This window comes from Pungitius pungitius, chromosome 3, assembly GCF_949316345.1.
Source record: "Pungitius pungitius chromosome 3, fPunPun2.1, whole genome shotgun sequence".
In the NCBI taxonomy this organism is placed as follows: Eukaryota; Metazoa; Chordata; class Actinopteri; order Perciformes; family Gasterosteidae; genus Pungitius; species Pungitius pungitius.
Genome location: NC_084902.1, coordinates 9760497 through 9783099, shown reverse-complemented (window position 1 = coordinate 9783099; position 22603 = coordinate 9760497). Strand labels below are relative to the sequence as shown.

The following is a 22603-nucleotide window of genomic DNA, read 5'->3' as shown; positions in this document are numbered from 1 at the left end:
CAAAAGTAAGCTGGATCACGTGATCTCGGATCACAAAAAAAAGGATTGCTAAATCCGGATCAATTCTATCTGGATTAAACCTTTTGAAAAACCGGTTCCTGGAGATACTCAGTCGGATCAATAAAGACTATATAACGCCTGAAAAGACTGTGTCCAGTGTTCTGCCGGGTCGTGACAAATAGACTGTTTGCTTCACATTCTTCTTTGTAGTTGCAGCATTATTCATGTCAATTCTGGATTGCATATTTAGTATTTTTCTCGAATAAATACTGTTTGTTCTTATTGTATTATTCATCACACTAAAGTAATCTCAACAGTGAGGATGACTTCACAGTTATGGGCATTTCTACAGTCTTACAGGGACATCTTGTGGCTACAACGTGTACACAAAAGTTCAAGCCTTTTTCAGATATATCAAGTGTGACAAGTGTTACCGTTCTTACTTTCTCATAACACTTGGCATGAGGAATTAAAATGTTGTCATATATCCTAAAATTGTAAAGAGCACTAGCAAGGGTTAACAGCACAAAGGAAGATGTATCAACTCCTCGAACTAACCGGCTACTTTGAATAAAAGTACATTAACAATGTGGAAGATGTGGCAGTATGGACAAATAATATCGGAATATTTTGTTAAAGTGAAAGTACAAGCCTAAACCACATTACAAAAAAGCTGTTACAAGAAAAATCCTCCATTCAAACTCAAAAGTAAAAGTATGTTATTACCATAAAAAATGTATCAAAGGTAGAAACACCTATCATGCAGATTGCCCCATTTGGTATACCATGTTATGTCATTAAATTAATCTTTGATGTATTGACATAGTCATACTTTAATGTTTCAGGATAAATTGTAGCTGGCTGGATGTCTTCTTTTTTGAGTTCCTCCTCTGTAGAGTTGAAAGGAAATTAAACAATTGACTTAGTGGCAAAACATTCACTAAAACATCCCAATAATCCAAACCATGTTGGCGTGGCTGGCATGGAGAGCAAGAGCCCGAGAGAAGACAAAGTAATTAACCTATTGTCATTATTGAGAATAGGGCAGCAAGGTTGAAATGAAACACTTCATAGAATATGAAAACATTTAACTGGATCAGGTGGAAATTCATAGAAATTGTCCAACATATATCCCGACTGCAATGTATACAACAAGGAACGGAAGAAGTTAATATGATGAAAACTGCAAATGTACACAAGGAGACCTGCTAACAGAGCCATCGAGGGGAATACAAAATATCCCTATAAATTATGTAAATAACAGGAATAATACAAATAATTTAGTTAGGATTTTATTTTGGTCCTGCTAGACTAATAACTCCAGTCCAACAGGCGGCGGTAATGGGACTTTAAGCCGGCTTTTGTCAATAAACTGCAAAAGAAGAAGTGGAGGAAGAAGAAAAAGAAGAAGAAGTAGGAGGCGTGTGACACTCGGCTATCGTCGCTCTCGGCAGACTGAAAACAACCCAAGTGTGTGTGTTGGTGGTCATTAAAACCGGTACGACGTGCGTTTTATCATTAAGCAGAACATGTGGCACAGCTGTATTTCTTGTACTGTTGGCGTTAAAGAGTCTGCGATACACGCGTCGCTGCTGACGTCTTCGTAAACTAGCTAAACTAAAGCCAGGCTAGCTGTTATGCTAACAGCGCAACGCTAACGGCGAAGGCCGCTCGAACGTGGACGCTTTGTAACTCTTGGCTCATTGCGGCGTGACGTCTGAAAGCCCAACACGAAGGATGCATAAACAATCGGATTTTAATAAGGTTAATAATGCACGGACGGTGGCGTTGTGTATCTAAAGTTCGATTAGCATATGCGTTAGACCACGTTAGTTTGCTGTGTTAGCACTTCGGCTGCAGGCGGTTTAGCTGCTCCTAAAATATTGATCTAACGTTAACAGACTAATGACTAATAACGCGGAGACCATAAACAGACTAAAACAAGTTAGCTTGAACGTCACTTCCCACTTCAAAGACAAATGCGCAAAGAAATGACTTAAGCTATCAATTTACCTATTTGTTTAGATTTATTTGTAAATGCATTATAGGTCGCCTTTGATATCAGTAAATATAAAATATACCCAAGTCAAAGATTTGTGTTAATTTGTTTAGATTAAACCTCTTTAATGACCCACATTATTAATAACATCAGTCAAATGGAGAAATTATTAATAATAGTGCCTCAAACCAATTAGTCTTGACATATTGCCTGCCCAATGATATCTGTACTTTTGAATGTTGAGTCACACTCAGTGTTTTGGTAAAATAATTACTGCGGTTTTGTGTCATTCATTTTGATTTATTGATTGGGGTTTATTATTTTAGTAAGAAATGTGGCAACCAGAAGCGTTGCAGCATTCTGAGTTCTGTCTGTGCAGCTTGTCTCAGTCAAATATGTATTTTAAGAGTATTCTGTTCTTTTTACCTCTTCATCCTCTACGCCTCCTCTACATCCATATTTAACTTGCGTTGCCTCATGTCCTTGTATGCTCTCTGTCTCTTTCTGTCTATCCCTGCTCTCTCTCTCGTGTTTCCGCTCGCTCTTCCACTCCCACAGCAGCCGTGCCACGCCGCGCCCCCACCCCCAGCGGAGCCGTCATGTGGCAAGAGGCCCGCAAACATGAGCGCAAGCTCCGTGGCATGATGGTAGATTACAAACGCCGAGGAGAGCGACGGCGAGAGTACTACGAGAAAATCGTAAGTAGGGCTGTCAAAATTGCTCAAATGCCGAATATTCGCTTTAAAAAAAAACACATATATTCGACTATCTGGTTGCGCATTAGGCACTTCAATAACAGGACAAATTATTACGAGACATAACTACTTGTATAATTCATTTCTTTTAAGTTTTAACCTATTCAACATTACCTACAGAAAAATAAATAAATAATTAACTAATGGCCAAGACCGCAGACCTTGGCCTCTCGCTCGCACACACACACACACACACACACACTCTCTCACCATCTCTATTCCCTCCCAAGTTTATAGAGCATAGAACCAACATTGAATGCTCAGAGCGAGCTGTGCTGTTGTAAACATGGATCTTTTCCTTGGCATGAAACGGCAAATAATCAAACCATCTAGTCTATTTTATTCATGCAATATGAAGTCGGTACAATCGCGCCGCTGTTGTCACATTCGAATGTGTTTTTAACAACTTATTGAATATATATTTGAATATAGAATATTTGTTGACAGCTCTAATAGTAAGGGACTAACACTTTTCAGATCTATCACTGATAGATCTGAAAAACCTATTCAGAGACACTTGAATATAACCGCTGCTTCAGCGCAGCTCTGTGGCAAGAGATCCTTCCCGGTGTTGATCCTCCAAATATCAAGTGTTGTTAACTGTCTTTATAAAGATGAGAAAGGGAGTAGAGGTCACCGCGGTCCCAGCTCCGAATTAACCATGAGAACCATCTGCTAGCTGAATGATAGAACTTTAAATATCAACACCACAACTACCGTTACTTGTTCTGATGAACTGTTCTGATGAACTTATTAAAAGATCTTACTAGTTGTGTGCTATGATATCATCTTTCCTGATCTTGTCTCAGTCATTCTGTGTGCTGAGGCGCCGGTTCAAGCTTTCAGTAGGCTGATGCGTTGGCTGAGACTCCTCCACCTATTGCAAGCCTTCTATTTCTGCTAGTGTTTTTTTTTTTTTTACATCCCTTGTAAAGCTCCAAATACACAAGCCTATATTCTCCTTATGGGTTGAACAGAGACTAACATTAAGGCGTGTTGCCAGTTTAAAGCTTTCCCAATTTGGTTTGCTGTTTGATTTAGTTAGTAACAATATGTAATTTTATTGTCTTCAGATAGCCTCTCATTTTGTCTAAACAGAAAAAAGATCCAGCTCAGTTTCTCCAGGTTCATGGCCGAGCCTACAAGATTCATCTGGATCCAGCCGTGGCGCTGGCTGCAGAGAGCCCCATCAACATGTGAGCGCACACACACACACACACACACACACACACACCTGTGGACCATTACATTAAGCGATTAAGTAAATCATTTTGTTTTTATGCTGTTAACAATTTATGTGGCTATTATAATTACATTGTTGTTGTTTTTATATTGATGCACTGTAATTACACACTACTGTAGGGATATGTTAACATTTGTCTTTATCTATTTATGTAGATTCTTGTCAATTACGTCCCATAAAGTCAGGGATGAAATCAATCATTGTTAAGGCACACATGTTAATTAAGCAATAACTTAGCCCAGTGTTTCTCAACTGGATCGAATTGGGTCGCGGCTTGTCATTAAGGGGTAAAGGTGGGTCCCGGAGCCAGACAAGTTGAGAACCACTGACTTAGCCTACCTGAGCTGAAAATCATGAGTTTTATTTGGGAACTGAATAAAAAACTGGTGAACTTGCTTCTTGTAACTTAGTCCTAGATCAGGGGAGCCCAATAGGTCGATCGCGTGGCATTGATTAAAAAAAAAATGACGTCACGCATGCGCGGTCTACTGCGGGAGAAACAAATGCTAATTTGTGATCCTTGCTCACTAACGGACACATTTAATATAATTCCAAAGCAACCCAGGCTCACCCCAGTAAGGTAATGACCAAGAACGTGCGGGATGCTTGTGATGGTTTCCTCCTTCTGACAGATAAGAGGCTCGTGGTTCATTTCATATCGAATCGTTTTGCGCCTACAGCAGCGCTGTTGTAGGTCACCGCCCCCTCCAGTCAGTTGGCCGGTTCGCCCCCCCACGCCCCCTCCCCCGGTCCTCGGAGGTGATGTACATTATCCCACTTTCTCTTCTTTTGTTATAAGGATGCCCTGGCTGGGAGATGCAAACAACATGATTGATAGGTTTGATGTACGAGCTCATCTAGACTACATCCCCACCTACACTCCTCCCCTGCTCAGCACATCGTAAGTTCTAAAGTTCCCTCACGTTACACTCAATCCACAATCTGTCCACTGTGAATATTTTCTGATGTTTAACTTTTTGCCTTGTGATTCAGGCGGTAAGGTGTAAACATTTACCCATACTTCAGATGATTCTACATGATAACATTTGGGGCTCTTGATTAAAGGAGAACACATGGGATGATAACAAGAAAGTACAGTAATTTGAGAGTGCTTCAGTTTGTTTATACAACATTTATCCGTATTGAATGTGTTGGCCACTTGGCCACTGTATATTCTCTGCTTTTCCCAGCAGCAAATGTGAGGTACACACGCAAATTCCTTGCGCTATAGTTGGATGTAAATGAACTTTTCGCCTAATATGCACAACTATTGTACTTTTTTGTAGTTAAGTTTAAATGCCTAGAGGAGGGTTTTCATTCCTTTACATTTCTCATTGCCTCATAAATGACAATTACTGGATTTCCTACCATCATCCCAGGATTCCCTCTATTACATTGGTAAATTACACAAACACTGCTTGTTGTAGTTTGTTATTGGATGTAATAACTATGTTAATGAGTAATTTAATGGGCATCTGTGCAGTTTCTACATTAACCGCAGAGTCAAATGTTTCCGGATCAAATTCAAACCAAAAAGGCTCCCTAAAATTTGGTCAAATAATAAACAACCATGTGCTTTTTGTCCCACACAGAACCCCAGAGCAGGAAATGGAGGAGAGAAAGTGCAATTATGAGCGATACAGAGGGCTTGTGCAGAATGACTTTGCAAACAGTGAGTTTCACAAACTTCATAGCTGAAAGCTTGAAAGTGTTACATTGGCATTAGGTTTCATGTTGCAACACCGTCAAGCTGCTGTTAACGTGTGTGTTCTTAAAGCGCCTCTAATAGTCCATTAATCTGCCCTCAGTGGGTATATTTTTCAGTTGTTGTGCTCTTAAACTCCCTGCTGTCCCGCAGTCTCTGAGGAGCAGTGTTTGTACCAGATCTACCTGGATGAGCTCTACGGTGGTTTGCAGAAACCAAATGAGGACGAAAAGAAAAAGTATGTCATTGTTATTGTTTTTTCCCCCACTGTGCAATTAAATCAATGCTTATTAGAGTCTGTAGGTTTTCCGTGCGTTTCTAAATGTTTGTTCTGGTGGTGCAGACTGGCTGAAAAGAAGGCCTCCATCGGTTACACCTACGAAGACAGCACGGTGACTGAGCCAGACCCCGAGTCCGACAAAGATGAAGAAAATTCAGAGAGCGAATCTGAAGAGGATGAAGGCATCCCAGACATTGGTGAGGAAATGAGACTTGCACATCAGGAGAGTGAATTCTGCAGCGATTAATCGGTTTATTCAGAAATGTTGAGCTTTTATGAGCTTTTATCATCTATGATTAACCTCATCTTGCTTTATTTAATTAGTAAATGTCTGGTTAATTATATCTCGTTAAAAGGAAAACAAAGTTGTTTTATTAGACATTGACTGAAATGTTCAATAAAAAAAGTTTAGTTTAGACCAAATATCATCTACTTAATCACAACGCCTGTTGTCATTGTCAACTTTGGCCTAAGCAACTACTGCTGGATACTGTTGGTGAAAATATTTAAACATAGTCTATCAGTTTTCTAGAAATTATTATTCCATTAGGCGGTAAAATGTCAGATTCTATTATACAAATCTAGTTGCATGCAGTGAACTGAGGGATTATCTCTGCCTTCGACATGTAAAGTACAAGCACTCTTTCGTTTTCATGCAGATGTGGAGGTGGATGTTGATGAGTTGAACGAAGAACAGGTGTTGGACGTGAACAAAATGGCAACCCCGTACGGAATGGCAGAAGGAGACTTTGTCAGGTAACATGTCAGTGATTTTATTGTCAAGGCTCAAAGGTTAAACGCAGAGCAAAGGCTGTAATGTGCTATGATTGACATTCTTTTGCTTTTATACTTTTCCGTCTCCAAACAAGAGTCAGTGGTGAATGAACCTCAGCAACAACTGTAGCACTATAGCAACAACTTAGACAATCTTTCCATGAGAATTTCTTCCCGAATCAATTAAATGGTTGTTCACTTTTCGTGTATTATTTTCTATAAACGGTTAAAAACGTGAATCCTAATCATTTGTTGTTTTAACACGGTTTATCAGGATGTTGAGGAAAGACAAGGAGGAGGTGGAGGCCATCAAACATGCCAAAGCGCTGGAGGCGGAGAAGGCCATGTACTCCGTAAGACAACATCCACTGAGAAATAATGTGTGATGCGTAAATGACAATTTCTAAGTGACTCATTTGATCATTTTAGGGTCGGCGTTCTCGCAGACAAAGGAGAGAGTTCAGAGAGAAGAGACTGAAGGGAAGACAGATCAGCCCACCGAGGTGAATGTCATGTTCTTTTTACAGGGGTTTTCCTTGTTAATATTAAACTGGGTAATTCTATTAATGAAACATGTTCTGATCTTTTTTTTTTAGCTATGCAAGGAGAGACAGCCCAACTTACGATCCCTATAAACGGTGAGTTAATTTTTTGTCCTTTTTACTTTCCTTATTTGTGGTCTGTATTTATATAACACATTTATTTCCTGGTTTCTCTTTCAGACCAGAGATGGAGTCGAGCTCTGAGTCTCGGTCGCGCTCTCGTTCTCCTGGTCCCGAGAAGATCACCTTCATCACCAGTTATGGAGGCAGCGACGATGAAGCAGTAGCCGCCGCAGCAGCAGCCGCTGCCGCTGCAGCCGCCACAGCCGCCGCCGCCGCCGTGGCAGCAGCAGCAGCAGCCACACAAACGAGCGCTCCTCACTCTGGACACGTCCCCTCCAACTCGCAACACCCTGCAGGTCATAGCAGGGGCTCCCGGTCGGTAACTTTCCGTCTTCCTCCTATTAGCTATTGTCCTCGTACCGTTGAATTTTTGTCTGTTGAATTGACCACAGCCGTTGAGGCAGACAGAATACTGACGATGAAATACTGATTTTTATAAAAGGTGAGGTGGATAAGTTTTGGAATTAAAATATTCATACAGAAAGTTTCAAATTGACCAATTCTGCATGAAAAAGTTGAGGTTGGATTAGTTTGACTGTGCTTGACTGTGCATGTCAGATTATGACAATGCAATCAATAAGTAGATTGTATTCTCCAATCATATTCTATGCAAGTATATGAGATTCTGATATTTGCATATTTACACCCCCCCCCCTATAAAGTCCATCAATGGACATTAAGATTAAGAAACTAGGCTAGGTTCTGGGCTTGTGTTGTCGCTAAGACCATGTGTCTCTGTTTGTCCAGGAGACGAAGGTCCTCCTCCAGTCGCTCCCCTTCCTCCTCCTCCAGCTCCTCATCCCAGTCCACCTCTCGCTCTTCCTCCCGATCGCGGCGAACCCGGCGCGGCCGCGGGGGGAGGGACGGCCGACGATCCCGAACTCGTTCCCGGTCGAGGCGGCGTTCCACATCTCACTCCCGGAGCAGAGGAGGGAACGGAGGGGCTGCTTCCTGGAGGAGACGAGACCGGACGCGGTCGAGGTCTGCTGACAGGGAGCGAGAGAGGGACCGGGACAGAGAGCGAGAGAGGGACCGAGACAGAGAGCGAGAGAGGGACCGAGACAGAGACAGGAGACGATACTCTGCGCGAAGACGGACGAGGTGAGGCTCCCTGGTGTCACGGGGCTTTGCTTGTTGTTTCGCTGCACACACACACAGCAGTGACGCATTCTCTCTCCTTCTGTTTCCCGTCAGGTCCCGTTCCAGCTCGCGGCAAGGGGGCAGTTTGAGGCGAGGGGGCCGGAGCAGCGGAGGCCACCGGAGGGGAGACAGCGGCAGTCGCAGTCCGTCTCACTCCCCCAGCCGCCTCAACCAAAGTCCCTCCCCTCCAAGTGGAGCCCTGCCTTCGACCAACACCGTCCGTGACAAGCTAAGAAAGTAAGAAGGTCACTGCAGTAAACAGCCATCCATTGTGAGGCCTGTGCTCTTTGGGGGAAAATGTGGATGCAATTTAGGAAAATCTGTGTTTTCCCTTCCACTGTCGGCGTTTACATCACAGCGTCGAAGCAGAGTGAACGGAAAACCACTTTGCCACTATGATTACGCATAATTGACGGGCACACAGCTTCTCCCCTTTTCTATCTTACCCCCCCCCCCCACCCCCTCCATACACACACACACACACATTGAAAAGGCCCTCTGAGACTGCTACTATAGTTCACAATACACAATGAGCTGAAAACTTTTGGAGCTTTCCGACAAAAGCCCAAGGTCAGCGGCACACTGGCGTTGGTTTGGAGCTCGCTGTTCAAAGGCTCGCTGACGCGTCACCTCGCAGGATGAAAAGCTTCAGCCCACGTGTGCCGAGCGCCCGCTGATGGGACACGTGGGGGGGGGGGACTGTTAGTCATCCGAAATCAGCAATACAACTGTTACATTTAAAGCACTATTCTACTAATCATCTTGTTTTATAACTGTATCTTACTTTGTTCAATAATACAAAATGTTGTTGTGTTAAATCAAATTCACTGCTATTCAGGAAATACAGTATCTATATCCTCATGAATTGTTAGAATTTGATTCATCCATCCATGTTCAATTTTTTTCACACAAAATGTGCTCAAACCCGTAAGATGAAGGAAACCGTAATGTCGCCGTCACCCCCCAGCTAATGGTCCTCTCTGTGTCCCTGTCTCCAGGCCTGATACTCCGGGTGGTAAAGAGACGGGAGCTGCCAAAGTCAGTAAGAATTTGATCTAGCTGGGTTTCTTGCTAAAGCCTACGCCTCCCTCATCCCTGACAGGCTGACATGGTTGTCCGGCACACTGGGATGTAGAAGGCATTGTTGCCCACAGAAAATAAAATGACCCCACCCAACCCGTCTCATCCACAAAGTGGGCACGCACTGCAATCAAAGCCCCTCCTCTATTTTGCCATTTCCATGACAGTATTCTTCACCTTCTTCATAGTCTGTATGGCGGACTGAATTAATGCTGCCATCTCTGTATGGAGTGAACCTCTCCGCTCCCTGTCAGCATTGTCTCGCTCCTCGTGTGGGGTGTGAGCGCGCCGCGTTCTTGTATCTGTTTGTCTTCTCATATACGTGTGGGTGCGTCACACATCGATGGCCCTAAGAGGGAGATGGATTTCTTCTTTTCAGTACTGACCATGTGTCTTGTTACAACTTGTGACTCAGTATTGGCCAAGAGGTTTGATTAATCTCTGATGTAAAACAAGATGGGCGTGCTATGGACAGCCGTTTTGGGGCTTGTTTTGACAAGCAGCAGAGCCCGCTCATACTAAAGCTGAAATAGTTGGACATTTTGTAACACTTTACTCCCGTCTCGTGTCTGTGGCGTGAATATGATGCCACTGGGGGCAGTAAATTAGCGTAGGTTATTGCAGACTGGAAACAGTCTGGCTCTTACCATCTTTTTATTAAATATGTTATCTTGTTTGTGTAATCCATACTAACCGAAGTGGAAAAATGAAGAAAAAAAAATCATGGAGCGCTTGTGTGCCAGACTTTATCTATAACAAATAACATGTAAATGACTGAGCTTCCGTTTCCAGTCTTACTAAAGCTAAGCGGCTACTTGTGGTAGCGCCATGTGTACAGACAGTTGCATGGAGCGCTCCACAAGAAAGAAAATGTGGGCATTTCCAAAAGAGCCAGACTAAATAACCCTTTTTATTTGTCAATAAATTATAAACGTTCTTGACAGTTTTCAGAAGTGAACGAGCGGCCTATCCTTGAAAAGAAGAAACGTTTTGCGTATTCTTCAACCGACAAACTGCAACGTTTGACCTGCAGTTTTTCTTGCCTGGCCAGGTGCAAACGGCCCAGCGATGGGTGTGTCAGTAACAAAATGCCACTGGCTCTTTCTGAACTTTCCGCACTCACCAAACCTGTACTTGTTTTACTTTTGGACATTCTCTTCCTTCGGCTGCCCTCCCTTTTTAGCTCTCTGACAGTAGTTCATACTTTAAATGTACTGAAGTGTATGTGACGAGATCCTGTTCTGCTTCTGAATCATCACACTCAGCTACAGTTTATCACACAGTCGGCTTGTAAGTGTACTTGTTGACTACTCAAACATCAAATGTAACTATATATTAAGATGAGTATCAGAGTTGTATGACAACAAGCATTTGATTCTCTAAATTAAACACACACTGGCTCTGAAGTCATGTGCTAACACAGTTATCACCTGCAGCCCAAGATGACCCCTCAGGAGCGGCTGAAGCTAAAAATGCAGAAGGCGCTCAACAAGCAGTGTGAGTAAAAAATGTGTTCAAACAAACGTGTTGATGTATCTGTTTATTATTTTCACATTAAAGCTGACTTTTCTTTTCTTCTTTCAAATGTTCTATTCCTGTAGCCAAGGCGGATAAAAGAGCCGCTCAGGTGAAGATCCAGCAGCAGGAAAACAAGCGACAGGTGCGTTTTCTTTCCACATACGTACGTACCATCAGGCGGAAAGCCTCCTGTAGCCCCCCTCATTGGTGATTCTTTTATTTTTATGTTACAGGAGAGAGAAGGAGAGCTACGAGCCATGGCACGCAAGATACGCATGAAGTAAGTGTGCTTACTGTGTGGTATTTGTGTGTGTGTGTGTGTGTGTTGCAACGGTCTGACCCCAGCGGCTCTGCGTTTAGGGAGCGGGAGAGACGAGAGAAAGAGAGGGATGAATGGGAGAGGCAGTACGGGCGACAGAGCCACTCGCCTTCGCCTTCTCCTTCCCCTTCCAAATATGGTAAGGCTTCAGATTTCTGACCTCACGATGCCATATGGATCTAATATAATAATGATTTTGTTTTAGCCCAAACATATTTAGAGTGCGATTTGCTGTGTGTGCTCTGACGGCCGTTCCCTGCTTTTGGTTAATGGCGTGTTTGTGTCCTCTGTCCCTTCAGGCCGAGAGCACAACTCACACAGAAGGTATGTGAGAAGCCACAAGAATCGACACGACAAGGAATCATGGGAATCGTTTCACATCAATGCGCGCACACAATCTCACTTAACTCCGCAATCAGTACTTTCAAGTCTTCAGACATGAGAACAAGGGACAGAATAATCCAGTAAAATGTTAATACCAAAGACAATATCTCAAACTTTTTATATTAGGACATATCATTCCTATTTTTCCCGTTTATACTCGTATTGTGGGTCCCTACTAGAACATGTTTGTCCCATGTTGTCTGTGTGAGCACGTTGGTCTTTAAGCCCTACAGAAAAAAACTCCTAGTCTCCTCTGATTTTCTTGCAAGAAAAATATGGTTCAGCTCTGCAACGGCAGATCCAGAAATGTGGGTGGTTTATTCGAAAAGGGGGGTGACTGGCTTGTTGAATCACATCCATGCAGCACACAAAAAAACAACAACCGGGTTCTTATTTCAGTTTGTGGGACCCAAAGTAATTTTCATGATACTTCCCCTTTATGTTTAGACTAAATTTTGCTGTTATTCGTTAAATCTTAAATGTCATTAGAGGCAATACTTTTTTTTATTCACACAAAAACGAGCTCTTCAAATACATGAACTTCTAAAGATGTTGGTGTAGAATAATGCTGCTGGAGGGTCATTTACATCAGTAATGTGTACATTTATATTCAATGAGCGTCTCTTGATCTAAATGCATCTTTTTGAGCAATAACTTTAAACCCATATTTTGAACTGATCAAATCACAAGACGACTTTTTTACATTTATGACTTCTCGTTGGGTTTTTTTGTTTTTTCTACTGCTCTCCCCCTCGTACTGATCACTGCGTACGTTTCTTTCAGGAGGTCTCGTTCCCGGTCTCGTTCTCGGTCCCGTTCTCGTTCCCGGAGTCCACACTACCGACACTGATCCCTGGAAAACATCATTACAAAACCTGGTCATTAGCACACATGCTGTCAAACAAGCAGCGTGTAACAATATGAAGTGAATGTGGCACAAGTCTTTACCTGAATACTATGTCCTCTGGTATGTGTCGACAGAATTACTTTCAGACTGCGAGGCCTTTTAGTTTCATCATCTTCACAGTCAAAAAGGGTTTGATCTGCCATTTTTCCTGATTGCTTCATCTTCGGACTTCCAGTTTATTAAATGAGTTTCTGTTTTTTCTTCTGCATGCTTTTTTTCTTTTTCGGGCAGAAATATTTGACTTTATTCCAATACTGGCTTTTTAAATACCGGCTGAATACTAAGCAATATCAATTTTGTTTTTTTGGCCCCACGTTCGCCTCCAAGGTTCTCTAAACACTCAAAGACCGTTTCAGTTTTCATGAGCTGATGTATAGGATATTTATACACTGCAATTTAAAACTTCTTTATTAAAGAAATTAAGTTAATGTATGAATTCAATCCATCTACCCCTCTTTTTTTATACTGTGTGCTCTGCCAACCGGTTATCAGCAGCAAATATCTTTTTGTTTTCAATAATGTCGAATGTCCAATACAGATGAAGAAATAAAGCAGAATTTGAAATGATTTTCTCTCTTTCCCTTTTTTTCTCCGCTGTGCCTCGCACAGGTTGTAGAAATGGTTAAACCAGATGTTTGTTTTGATTACATTAGGTCTGCACGCCTTTTAACAAACCAAATATAGGTCACAAAAATGCGAGAATATGCTCCCTGAAGTTATTCCACTTTGCGTTAAATTTGTATCAGCAGATGGCGACAATTCTCAGCGGAAGGTTCCTCGCTGCAGCTTCTAGTGAGACTCGGACCCGTCTCTTCTGGGGGATTTCTCGCCGTTTATTTTCCGTGTTATCTGTGTCTTCTAAAGAAGTCGCAGCTGGTCAACGGGAGAAGGAGAAAGCGGCGCCCTTCTGATGCGATCTCTAGACACCTGTGTGAAATCAACCAGGCAGTTGCTCAGAGGAGAAACACGTGGACTCGTGTCTGATGACAGAGTGGATACGAACAGATTGCAAACGCTTATTCAGGTGGGAAGAAGAAAAAAAAACACGGGAAACCGGGAAAAAGCTTTAAAGTGACAGGCGAGCTTGTTTGTGGAGCGTGTTACCCGAGGTGGGCGGGGTCAGGGTCGTAGGAGCGGGCGGTGCCTGCAGTCGCCCATGCCCCCTTTTGCCCTCGGCTTTGCTACGGGAGGGGGTGTGTGTGTGTGTGTGTGTGTGTGTGTGTGTGTGTGCAGGGGGGAGGGGGGTGCGTGAACTTGAACGCTGCCTCCACAGCTCGCTGCGAGTCCAGGCAGCGGACAGTCGGTCCTATCACGTTGTGTCCGCCACTCGCGTCTCGCGCAACTTATCGCACAAGACGGATTTCTTTTTATTTGTTTGTTTGTTTTAATAAGAGGGATATTTTGTTGTTGTTGTTTTTTTTGGGACCGAGAAGAAGGTGCTCGACGCGATGTCCAGGCGCAAACTTGGAAGCAGACCGCAGCACCTGAGTGCAATTCAAGGTAAGCGGCGGCGATGCGTGGTCGGCACGTTGGACTCTTTGGAGGCTTCTTCTTTTTTTGTTTAAAAATGTTTTTTATTTATGTCACAAATTCAGTTTTGTTTCTCGGTTTCCGCGCGTGGCTCACGGGACGCGCGGACACCAGGTATCGAATTATATTGACGTTTTTTTTTTCATTCTACACGCGAAATCATCTCGAGATCATACTAACTAGTTATATTTATGTATACACAGACTTTTGTGCCAGTGTAGATGTATTTTAGTCAATTTAAAATGTATAGATGGACAGAAGGGCTGCGTGTATTGTGCTCGTGGAGGAAGGACCGGTTTTATTGTCAGGCTGTTTTCAGAGGCTACAGGTCCGAACACGATGATTAATATCTTCATTTTGGACCATGATCAAGTTTCCTGCTCTGGCTCCGGCTGCTCTGTTTAAAGTTCGGCCTCCAACCTCATCTTTCCTCTTAATGTTTTAATTAATGTTTTTCATTTGGACAATTAAATAATGTTCTTAATAAAAAAGTATAACAGATCCCATTCAGACTCCGCATTTGATCCCATTCAGACTATTTAAACACGAGGACAAAAGCGCAGCTCACAAAGGAACTTGTGATGTGTGGAGGGAAATAAGAGAGAAACTTGAACACCATTTTTTTTTTTTAACAGTTCTCTACTAGAGACCAGTGGTGCGTGTCTGGTGTGACCACAGGTCCTGACTCAACTCCGACTGTGTGTATGTGTGCGTGTGTGTGTGTGTTTGCATGAGTTTGTGCATGCGTGCGCGTGCGTCAGAGCGTTGAGAGACCGCGCCTTGCAAGTCTGCACAAACAGCGCAGCCCTGAAACCGGAAAGGTGACATTTTTGAGTAACGACTGGCGAGATCTAACTCCAGACTGTACTGTCTGTACCTGTCCTGTATGGTAGCCGGGGCAGGTGATCCAGTCGAGGCATCAAGGTGTGCCCGTGACCGCGTTGTGCAATACTGACCCCTCCTCTTCCTCCTCCTGCGCCTCCTTCTCCAGCCTGGCCTGAGCTGGAAGCCTTTTCTTAACGGATATCCAAAGTTTACTCAGCCCCCGGGTTCGGTTGTGTCCACTGCATGCACCTGTCTGCAGTGTTTTCCCCGCTAATCTCATACAGTTTGACAGGTTGTGGAATGAGAAGAGCCGTCCTGTGCATATTTGAGAGCACAGAAAACCCTTGAGGGCTGTTCTTATCTCAAACACCTTCAGTTTTATTGCAATCAACTTCCTGTTGAGAAACTCCGGCAGCTTGTATTCGATTAGGTGGATAAAAAAAGAAGGCTTTGCTTCTACATTTTTTAATTATTTCTTTTTTTTTTCCTATCAATAACTTCACTTGTTGGCCAATTGGGAAAGTACATTGGGATGTCACAGTAATCCGAGGCTCAGAAGGACAGTTGGGCTCCTGTTGCAGCGGCCCCCAGTCAGAGCGGATCTGTCTTGGGTTGGTTAAAGGAAGTGGTCAGTATTGGCGGAGCAGATTGCCCTCGTTGTCTTTAGAGCTCACAACTGAAACGTGCACTTTCCATTGAGGTCTAACAGCGCTTTTGCCACTTTGGTTTGTTCACCCGTAAGAACGTTGTTCGAAAAAATCAAGGAAGCAATCCAAACAAACAGACCCTTAGAAGTTCGGGTGCATCGGTCAGAATAGGTTGGTGTGGGGTTTTTTTTGGAGAGAAAGTGGGATGTTAAAATGTTTTGTTTTGTTTTCCTCTGTATTTTTTGAGGTACTGATTTAAAAAAGCGATTGAGTGTAAAAGTGATAACTCTTCCTGGCAGATAGTTAAAATTCTCGAGAGGAACCACTCTGCCGTGGACCTGTTTTATAGACACACAGAACGAAGGATGAAATGGGATTTTATCTGTGGATCTACAAATTATTTTCCTGACTGACTGAGGTTATGTGAAAGTCTTAGGAAAAAAATGCTAGTTGTCCCAGGTGATGTGTTCAAATGTATTTTGTTTGACCATCAGGACAACTCTCTTTGCTGTCCCAGGAGACTAAGAGAATTAAATATTATTCCTGTTTTGAATCTGGTACCTTTTTGAGTCTTTGTTTAAAAAGAAAAATACTTAACATATTGATTTACTTATTTCTATTTTTAATGGCGTGATGGGCTTCTGTGTCCGTCTGTGTTAATCACTTCCTGTTAAACGTCAAAGGATTGTACTAACAGCGTAACCTCTGGCTTAATTCATCTTTCTCTCTTCCCTCTGCTGCGTGTCACCTTTTTATCAGATGCCACTGACGTGGCGAATGTCACCACTTGCCCCGACGACCGGCCTCCGCCTGCTCCGCAGGTCCCTGCTCCCGGCGAGGGTCGTGACCTCTTGACCTGCGGCCAGTGCAGCCGGGCCTTCCCCCTCGCCCACATCCTGGCCTTCATCCAGCACAAGCAGGGCGCCTGCCGTTCCCAGAACCAAGCCTCAAACGCCAATGCCACGCCCCCCTCACCTGCTAACCGGGCACAGCAGCCCATCGACCACGGCGAGCTTGCACCGGCCTTCATTGAGCTGAGGAGAGGAGGAGGAGCCTGGGAGGAGGAGGAGGAGCCTGGCGGGAAGGCGGAGCACGGCAAAGCAGGTGAGGGCTTCAAGAATAAAAATAAATGCAAGCCAGGTTGCTAATTAGTGACTCTGTTTTTTTTGTTTTGTTTAATTTTTTTTTTCTTTTCAACCGCCATCCTCTTCATTTAACAACTGTTTCCCTCAGCCCCCCCCCTCCCCCCACCTCCCCACCTCCCCACCCCCAACTCCCCTCCCTCCCGGAGTCCAGCTCATTAGCTAGCCGTTGCCATTAGCAGACTTGCGTGAGTTAGTGACGCACAGGCTAATTGCGTGGAAAGGATAGGCGTCAGGAGCGTTCGGAGGGCACCGAGGGTCCCCGAGGGCTCCGCAGTGAGCACCTGAGCTCCTTTTCATCTCCCTGACTGTCAGTCTCTGAGGTGGAATGGCCAGGTAAACATGTTTCTGCATCTCTGTCCTCCGCTGCGTCCTGGACAACAGAGACCGAAACCCCTGTCCTCCTAACGCCAGCGCGGGGGCATGTCCACGTGCATTTTGGTTGTGTGGAGGCCAACCTGGTCCTGGGGGAACGCTGGTTTGTTGCAGTCGAGCGTCCGCGTAGGAAACGGTCAGAGGAGCGAACGTGAGGCGGTTCCAGTAGCTCTCCTTGCTGCCATGACACTGTTATGGAGGACGTTGCATCATGTGCAGCTTCTCTGGCATCTCCCTCTGTTCTGCCTTCGGGGCCAAGCCACCTGAGCTCCTGGGAATTTCCTCGTCCTTTGACTTCATCTTGTGCATCGCTTTCTCTTTTTCCTTCTTCTTGTTGTCACATTTTTTTTGTGTCTTCAGCCGTCTTTCTTTTTTTTTTTTTAAGGGAAGAAGAGCGCAGACACCCTGATGGTCAGGCCAAATTTGATATGTCACGGTGCAAGTCAATCAGGAATTCATGAATTGTCACTATCGTCATTTTTTGTAAAAAATTCTGACCATTGACAAACATAGTGTTTTGGGATGGAGGCGAGTTATTGCGTTTGGTCCTGCAAAGGTCCGATATGTTCGACGGCCGTGCTGTATCTGAGGTGAAAAAGGCGAGTACGCGGCAGGATGTTGTAAATTATTGCAGACTGACGGAGCGTCTTGTTGCACACTCAAAGTAAGAATCGATGCCGCTTTGCACATTTTGAAACCTCCTCTGTCGTGTGCACACACGTTAGCAGTTCCTTCCTTTGTGTAACGCTCAGGGGACTGGTGCACGCACCATTTCCGTCTGTCCACAATCTCTTCGGTTTTCTATTTCAGTCTGTTTTTCATCCGTCGCTCTGTCTCTCACTTACAGTTCGAGACTGCACAAGTTTAGTAATTTTGTGCCCGCAGGATTATACAACACAGCATGTGCACGAGGCGAGGGGGGGGGAAAGAGCACGGCGACCTTGTAAATAATAAAAAAGTGGATAAGTTTTGATTAAAGTTTTATACGCAAATGTAGCTAGTATGGAGTTGGTAATTGCCCAGCTCTCTGTGTTTTGTCTCCCAAGATAATATGTTTTCGGGACATGAAGTTTGAGTTCTTTAATTCTTTAATGTTGACGTAACAAAGGGACAGGTTCGTTTGGACATCCCTGCAAGTAATAGGAAGTCTTATTTTTTTCATGGGAGGGATCTGAGCATCTGAAGCTTCTGAGATGACTGAAAGTGAAACGACAGTTATCCCCCAACAGGAAGGTCCTCCATCTATTTTCTGTATTCTACAGAGAAGCGGCGAGGACCGAGACGAAAAGAGAGTGGGACGGATTACCGAAGAGCCGCGTGCATCTGTCTCATTCCTTTTTATTTATTCTCCTTGTTTGTTTTTTTCCCTCTTCTCCAACATCCCCCCCCCTCCTCATTCCCCCCACATCTTCAACACACTTTCGCTTTGCCCTCTTTCAATTTCTCTCCCCCCTCCCTTCCTCCGCATCTCTTTTCTCCTCCCTCTGCCTCCCAAGGGAGAAGAGATTCTGCCTGCTGCTCGTTAGTGCTCCCAGCCAATCTGCATTTTTAATTAGTAGTTATTGCTTCTGCTTAATATTCAAGTGCTACCCTGGGCCAAATGGGAATCCTTACAAAAAAAAAAAGAAAGAGAGAGAGAGAGAGGGAAGGAAAGAGAAACCGGCTGGGTATTGTGTTTCACTCCAGGACCCCAAGACAAAAGCCCCCACCCCCACCCCCCCCCCCTGCCCCTCCAGGGGAAGATTTGGAGGGTTTTGGGGGGTAGAGGGGTGAGGAGAGCTGAGGTTGGAGGATGGGTCTCAAGTACAATCCAGAGGGGTGACATATTTCCGTGGTGTCTCTTGGCCCCCACGTACTACATTATAATCTTTTTATCTCATTTTCTTTTTATCTCCTGAGTCCTGACCTACCTACCTCTCTCTCTTTCTGCGCTCACTCTTCACCCTATTTTTAAAAGAAGTATCTCAACTTTGCCTGGGTTTCTCCTCAGGCTAGGTTAAAGGACATGAACACCACAGCTCCTCTTGTCTCCAGACAGAGGGAGGGCAGGAGATGGGGGGGAGGGGGGGGGGGGGGGGGGGGGAGAAGAGAAAGAAACAGTTGCTCTCTTTTTCATCTTCACTCTCCTCCCCCCCTCCAGTGAAATACAGAAGGATTTGACTTGAGGAAACATGAAAGAGGCTTATACCAGAGTCTGCTTTGAACCTCTCCAAAAAGAAAAAAAAGGACTGTTTTCCCCTTCAATTTGGGGATCTTCTCTCCAATTTTGATTTATGCAGAAAGGCCTCATTTGTCAAGCAGGCTGAGTCAGAGCCTGATTTGCATAAAGCGTTCATTTTCTACGTTCTGCTAATTAGCAATTTGCAGCTTAATTGGAGAGTGGCTCTCAGTTAGGAGACAAAGCTATCCGCATATAAAAATATCTCCAGATGTACTTTGCAACACGACTCCATCTCTTTTTGTCGTCCTGCTTCTGAAGCCCCATTTCTCCAACCTGGCTCATACTTTTCCCCCCACTTTTCTTTCTAATTTTGACATTACTTCTTCATGACCTGACCGCGTACCCTCCTCTTCATCTCTCAATAATGTCCATCTATTTTCCGGTATATGTGGCATCTTTGGTTGATACTCATGTTCCTGTTCACTTTTGAAAACTTTATGGGCACCTCTTGAGACTACCTCGTTGGTTCCCTTGTGGTCCAAACCCTTCAAAAGAAAAGACTAACTAAAGAACACTAACGTTTGTCTTTTTTTCTTCCAGGAACCGAGGAGCCCTCTTACTTCACCTGCCAGCAGTGTGAAGGCTTGTTTCCTTCTGCATGGGCGCTCTTACAGCACGCCCAGCACATACACTCCTTCAGCATCTACCAAGAGGAGGGGGAGGAAGACACCGACATGGGAGGGAGAAGAAGAAGGAAAAGAAGAGAAGGAGGACTTAAAGCGCACAAGCCCGCGACAGCCACTCTCGACCCTTGTCACCTGAGCCAAGCCCTCGCCTCCGCCTTCCAGCCCTCCACGCTGCGCCTCGGGCGCTCCCGTCCGACGCACGCCACCTCCGCCTCCTCCTCCGCCAGCAACATGCAGGCCCTGAACTTTTCGGTGCGGCTCAGGGAGCTCGCTGGGGGGAATAATGTCAACACCGGCAGCTCCCCCGGAGGCCTGATGCTTTCTCCGTCCTTTTCTCCACCAGCAGCGTCTCCCTTTCCTCAAGCCAGCGCCCTCAAGTCTGACTTTTCCTGCGAGCTTTGTGACCAGAACTTCCTGTCCCAGCATGCCCTGTCCACCCATCGCCGGACTCACTCCTGCAACAGGCCCTATCACTGCGGAGTGTGCGGGCAGGCCTTTGCCCAGAGTGGCCAGCTGGCCCGGCACATAAGGAGCCATCACAGGGACGCCGGAGGTGGAGGAATCTGCTATGAGTCGGTGGATGGGGTTGTGATGGAGGAGGATGCAGGGAGGCATGGGATGAGAGGCAGGTTCCAAATGCAGGGGGCCGGCATCACCATGGGAAAGGGAGCGGCCGGTGCGGAAACGAGGGCCCCGGGTCCCTCCGAGCTCGACCTGACCCTGCCCAAACAACCGTCCATAGCTTCAGGCCTGATGCTGCTTACCTCGCAGGTTAGACCCTCAGACAGGGAGCTGCTGAGGCTGTACCAGTGCCAGAGAGCGGGAGGGGAGGAGGATGCGGAGGTACAAGGGGAGCCCCAGCACACGTCCCCCTGCGCCAGCCCCTCCGAAGGCTCGCTGGAGAGCGGCGAGACCGGGGGCAGCGGGGAGAGCGGCATCGCCAGCGGCAACTGCACGCCCAAGCGGCCTGAGCTGGGCGAGAGAGCGCGGGGCGTCGCAGAGTGGGAGAGCGAAAGAGGGGAGATAACAGAGCGGGAGACGGAGTGGAGCTCAGCCAAAGTCAGCGAGGTCGTGCAGGAATGGCAGAGGGAGAACGAGCGCAGGGGTGTCGGAGGGGGTGTCGGAGGAGGTGTCAGCGGCGGAGGAAGCAGCAGCAGCAGCAGCAGCAACACCAACAACACCATCCGTACGACTACTACTACTACTGCTGCTGGCTCGGCGGGTAAGAAGAAAAAAGACGAGGCCTGCGAGTACTGCGGTAAGCAGTTCAGAAACAGCAGCAACCTGACCGTGCACCGCCGCAGCCACACAGGTGAGCGGCCGTACCGCTGCGGCCTCTGCAACTACGCCTGTGCTCAGAGCTCCAAGCTGACGCGCCACATGAAGACGCACGGCGCGCGCGGAGCCAAGGCGTCCTTCTTGTGCCAGCTGTGCTCGGTGCCCTTCACGGTTTACGCGACTCTGGAAAAGCACCTGAAAAAGGTCCACGGGCTGAGCCACGCCAGCGTGGGAGCGTACGCACAGGCCAGCGCCGCCGACACTTTGGCCGCCATAAAAGCTGAGGAAGAAGTAGTGGTGGTGAAAATGGAGGAGGAGGAGCATGAAGCCAGTTTGGATCAGGTGGAAATTGAGCGAAAAATCCAGAGGGATCTAGCGAAAGGCATGGAGGTGGGAGAGGGGCAAGCCCATGCAGAGTACGCGGAGAACGGGCCAGCCATGGTGGCCGATCTCCCAGCTGAGAGCAACGCCGAGGTGAAAGCTTTGACTTCTGCGCCATGAGAGGCCGATCTCATTCCCTTGTTGACATTAAACATGTTTGTATGTATAGGATTGAGGTGGCCCATTCAAATAAAAAAAAAAAAAAAGAAGTGGTTCCGTTATCGAACGGAGCGTCAAGTAAAACTGGAATCTAGTTTAAAGAAATGCAGCAGCAGCAGCAGCTCCGTCTCCGGCGGCGCTGAGGTACACAGACGCCACGTTGTTCACCGATGTGTGCGAAGCTGCTGGTGGAGACTTAAGTGCCTACAGATCTTTAGACCACAGAGAGAGAAAACAAGGCCATGACATTCAGCAGGGAGATTACCAGAGCTCTTGAACAGGAAGTGAACCGCCACAGTCCACACAGACACAGGAAACTGATCACCATGTTGCAGCGCAGGATGCAAAATACAAGTGATTTATATCTCTGGCGGGCGACTGGACAGGTGGAGACAGATATCAACGCTCGGATAATATAGCAAAGGGATTCTATTGAATGAATAAAAAGACTAGCCATAGAACGATGTTAATATATATTCAGCATCAGTAGACGGAGAAAGGTCGTATTGTGTTTTCGTGCTGTTGCTGGTTTTCTTTTGAGAATACCTTTTAAAGACTAGAAATGTTTGAACAGCCACGAGGGTGTTAAATTAGTTAATCCAAACCCTGTCCGCCTGCAGTTTGTCAGGCTCCTCTTTTTAAAGGCGCTT

General features: G+C 45.6%; 2 protein-coding genes across 4 annotated transcripts; both read left to right on the top strand.

Moving 5' to 3' along the window:
* Positions 1-1384: 1384 nt before the first annotated feature.
* Positions 1385-13336, top strand: clasrp (CLK4-associating serine/arginine rich protein). 3 transcript variants are annotated; one of them, XM_037458012.2, is made up of 21 exons: positions 1385-1498; positions 2558-2697; positions 3853-3950; positions 4797-4898; positions 5590-5669; positions 5856-5940; positions 6046-6179; positions 6642-6738; positions 7031-7109; positions 7186-7259; positions 7353-7394; positions 7479-7736; positions 8169-8522; positions 8616-8798; positions 9560-9599; positions 11078-11138; positions 11243-11301; positions 11393-11439; positions 11520-11617; positions 11778-11802; positions 12646-13336. In XM_037458012.2, the coding sequence occupies exons 2-21, from the start codon at positions 2599-2601 to the stop codon at positions 12710-12712; spliced, it is 2082 nt and encodes a 693-aa protein (XP_037313909.2). In that variant the 5' UTR covers positions 1385-1498; positions 2558-2598; the 3' UTR covers positions 12713-13336. The 3 variants fall into 3 exon arrangements, 1 of the variants encoding a protein (XP_037313909.2); XR_005119529.2 differs by lacking the exons at positions 11778-11802; positions 12646-13336 and having other exon boundaries at positions 9560-9603; positions 11520-11611; XR_009955914.1 differs by lacking the exons at positions 9560-9599; positions 11393-11439; positions 11520-11617; positions 11778-11802; positions 12646-13336 and having other exon boundaries at positions 11243-11302.
* Positions 13337-14007: 671 nt separating this feature from the next.
* Positions 14008-22015, top strand: znf296 (zinc finger protein 296). Its single transcript, XM_037458000.2, has 3 exons — positions 14008-14269; positions 16531-16875; positions 20050-22015. The coding sequence occupies exons 1-3, from the start codon at positions 14218-14220 to the stop codon at positions 21912-21914; spliced, it is 2262 nt and encodes a 753-aa protein (XP_037313897.2). The 5' UTR covers positions 14008-14217; the 3' UTR covers positions 21915-22015.
* Positions 22016-22603: the final 588 nt, after the last annotated feature.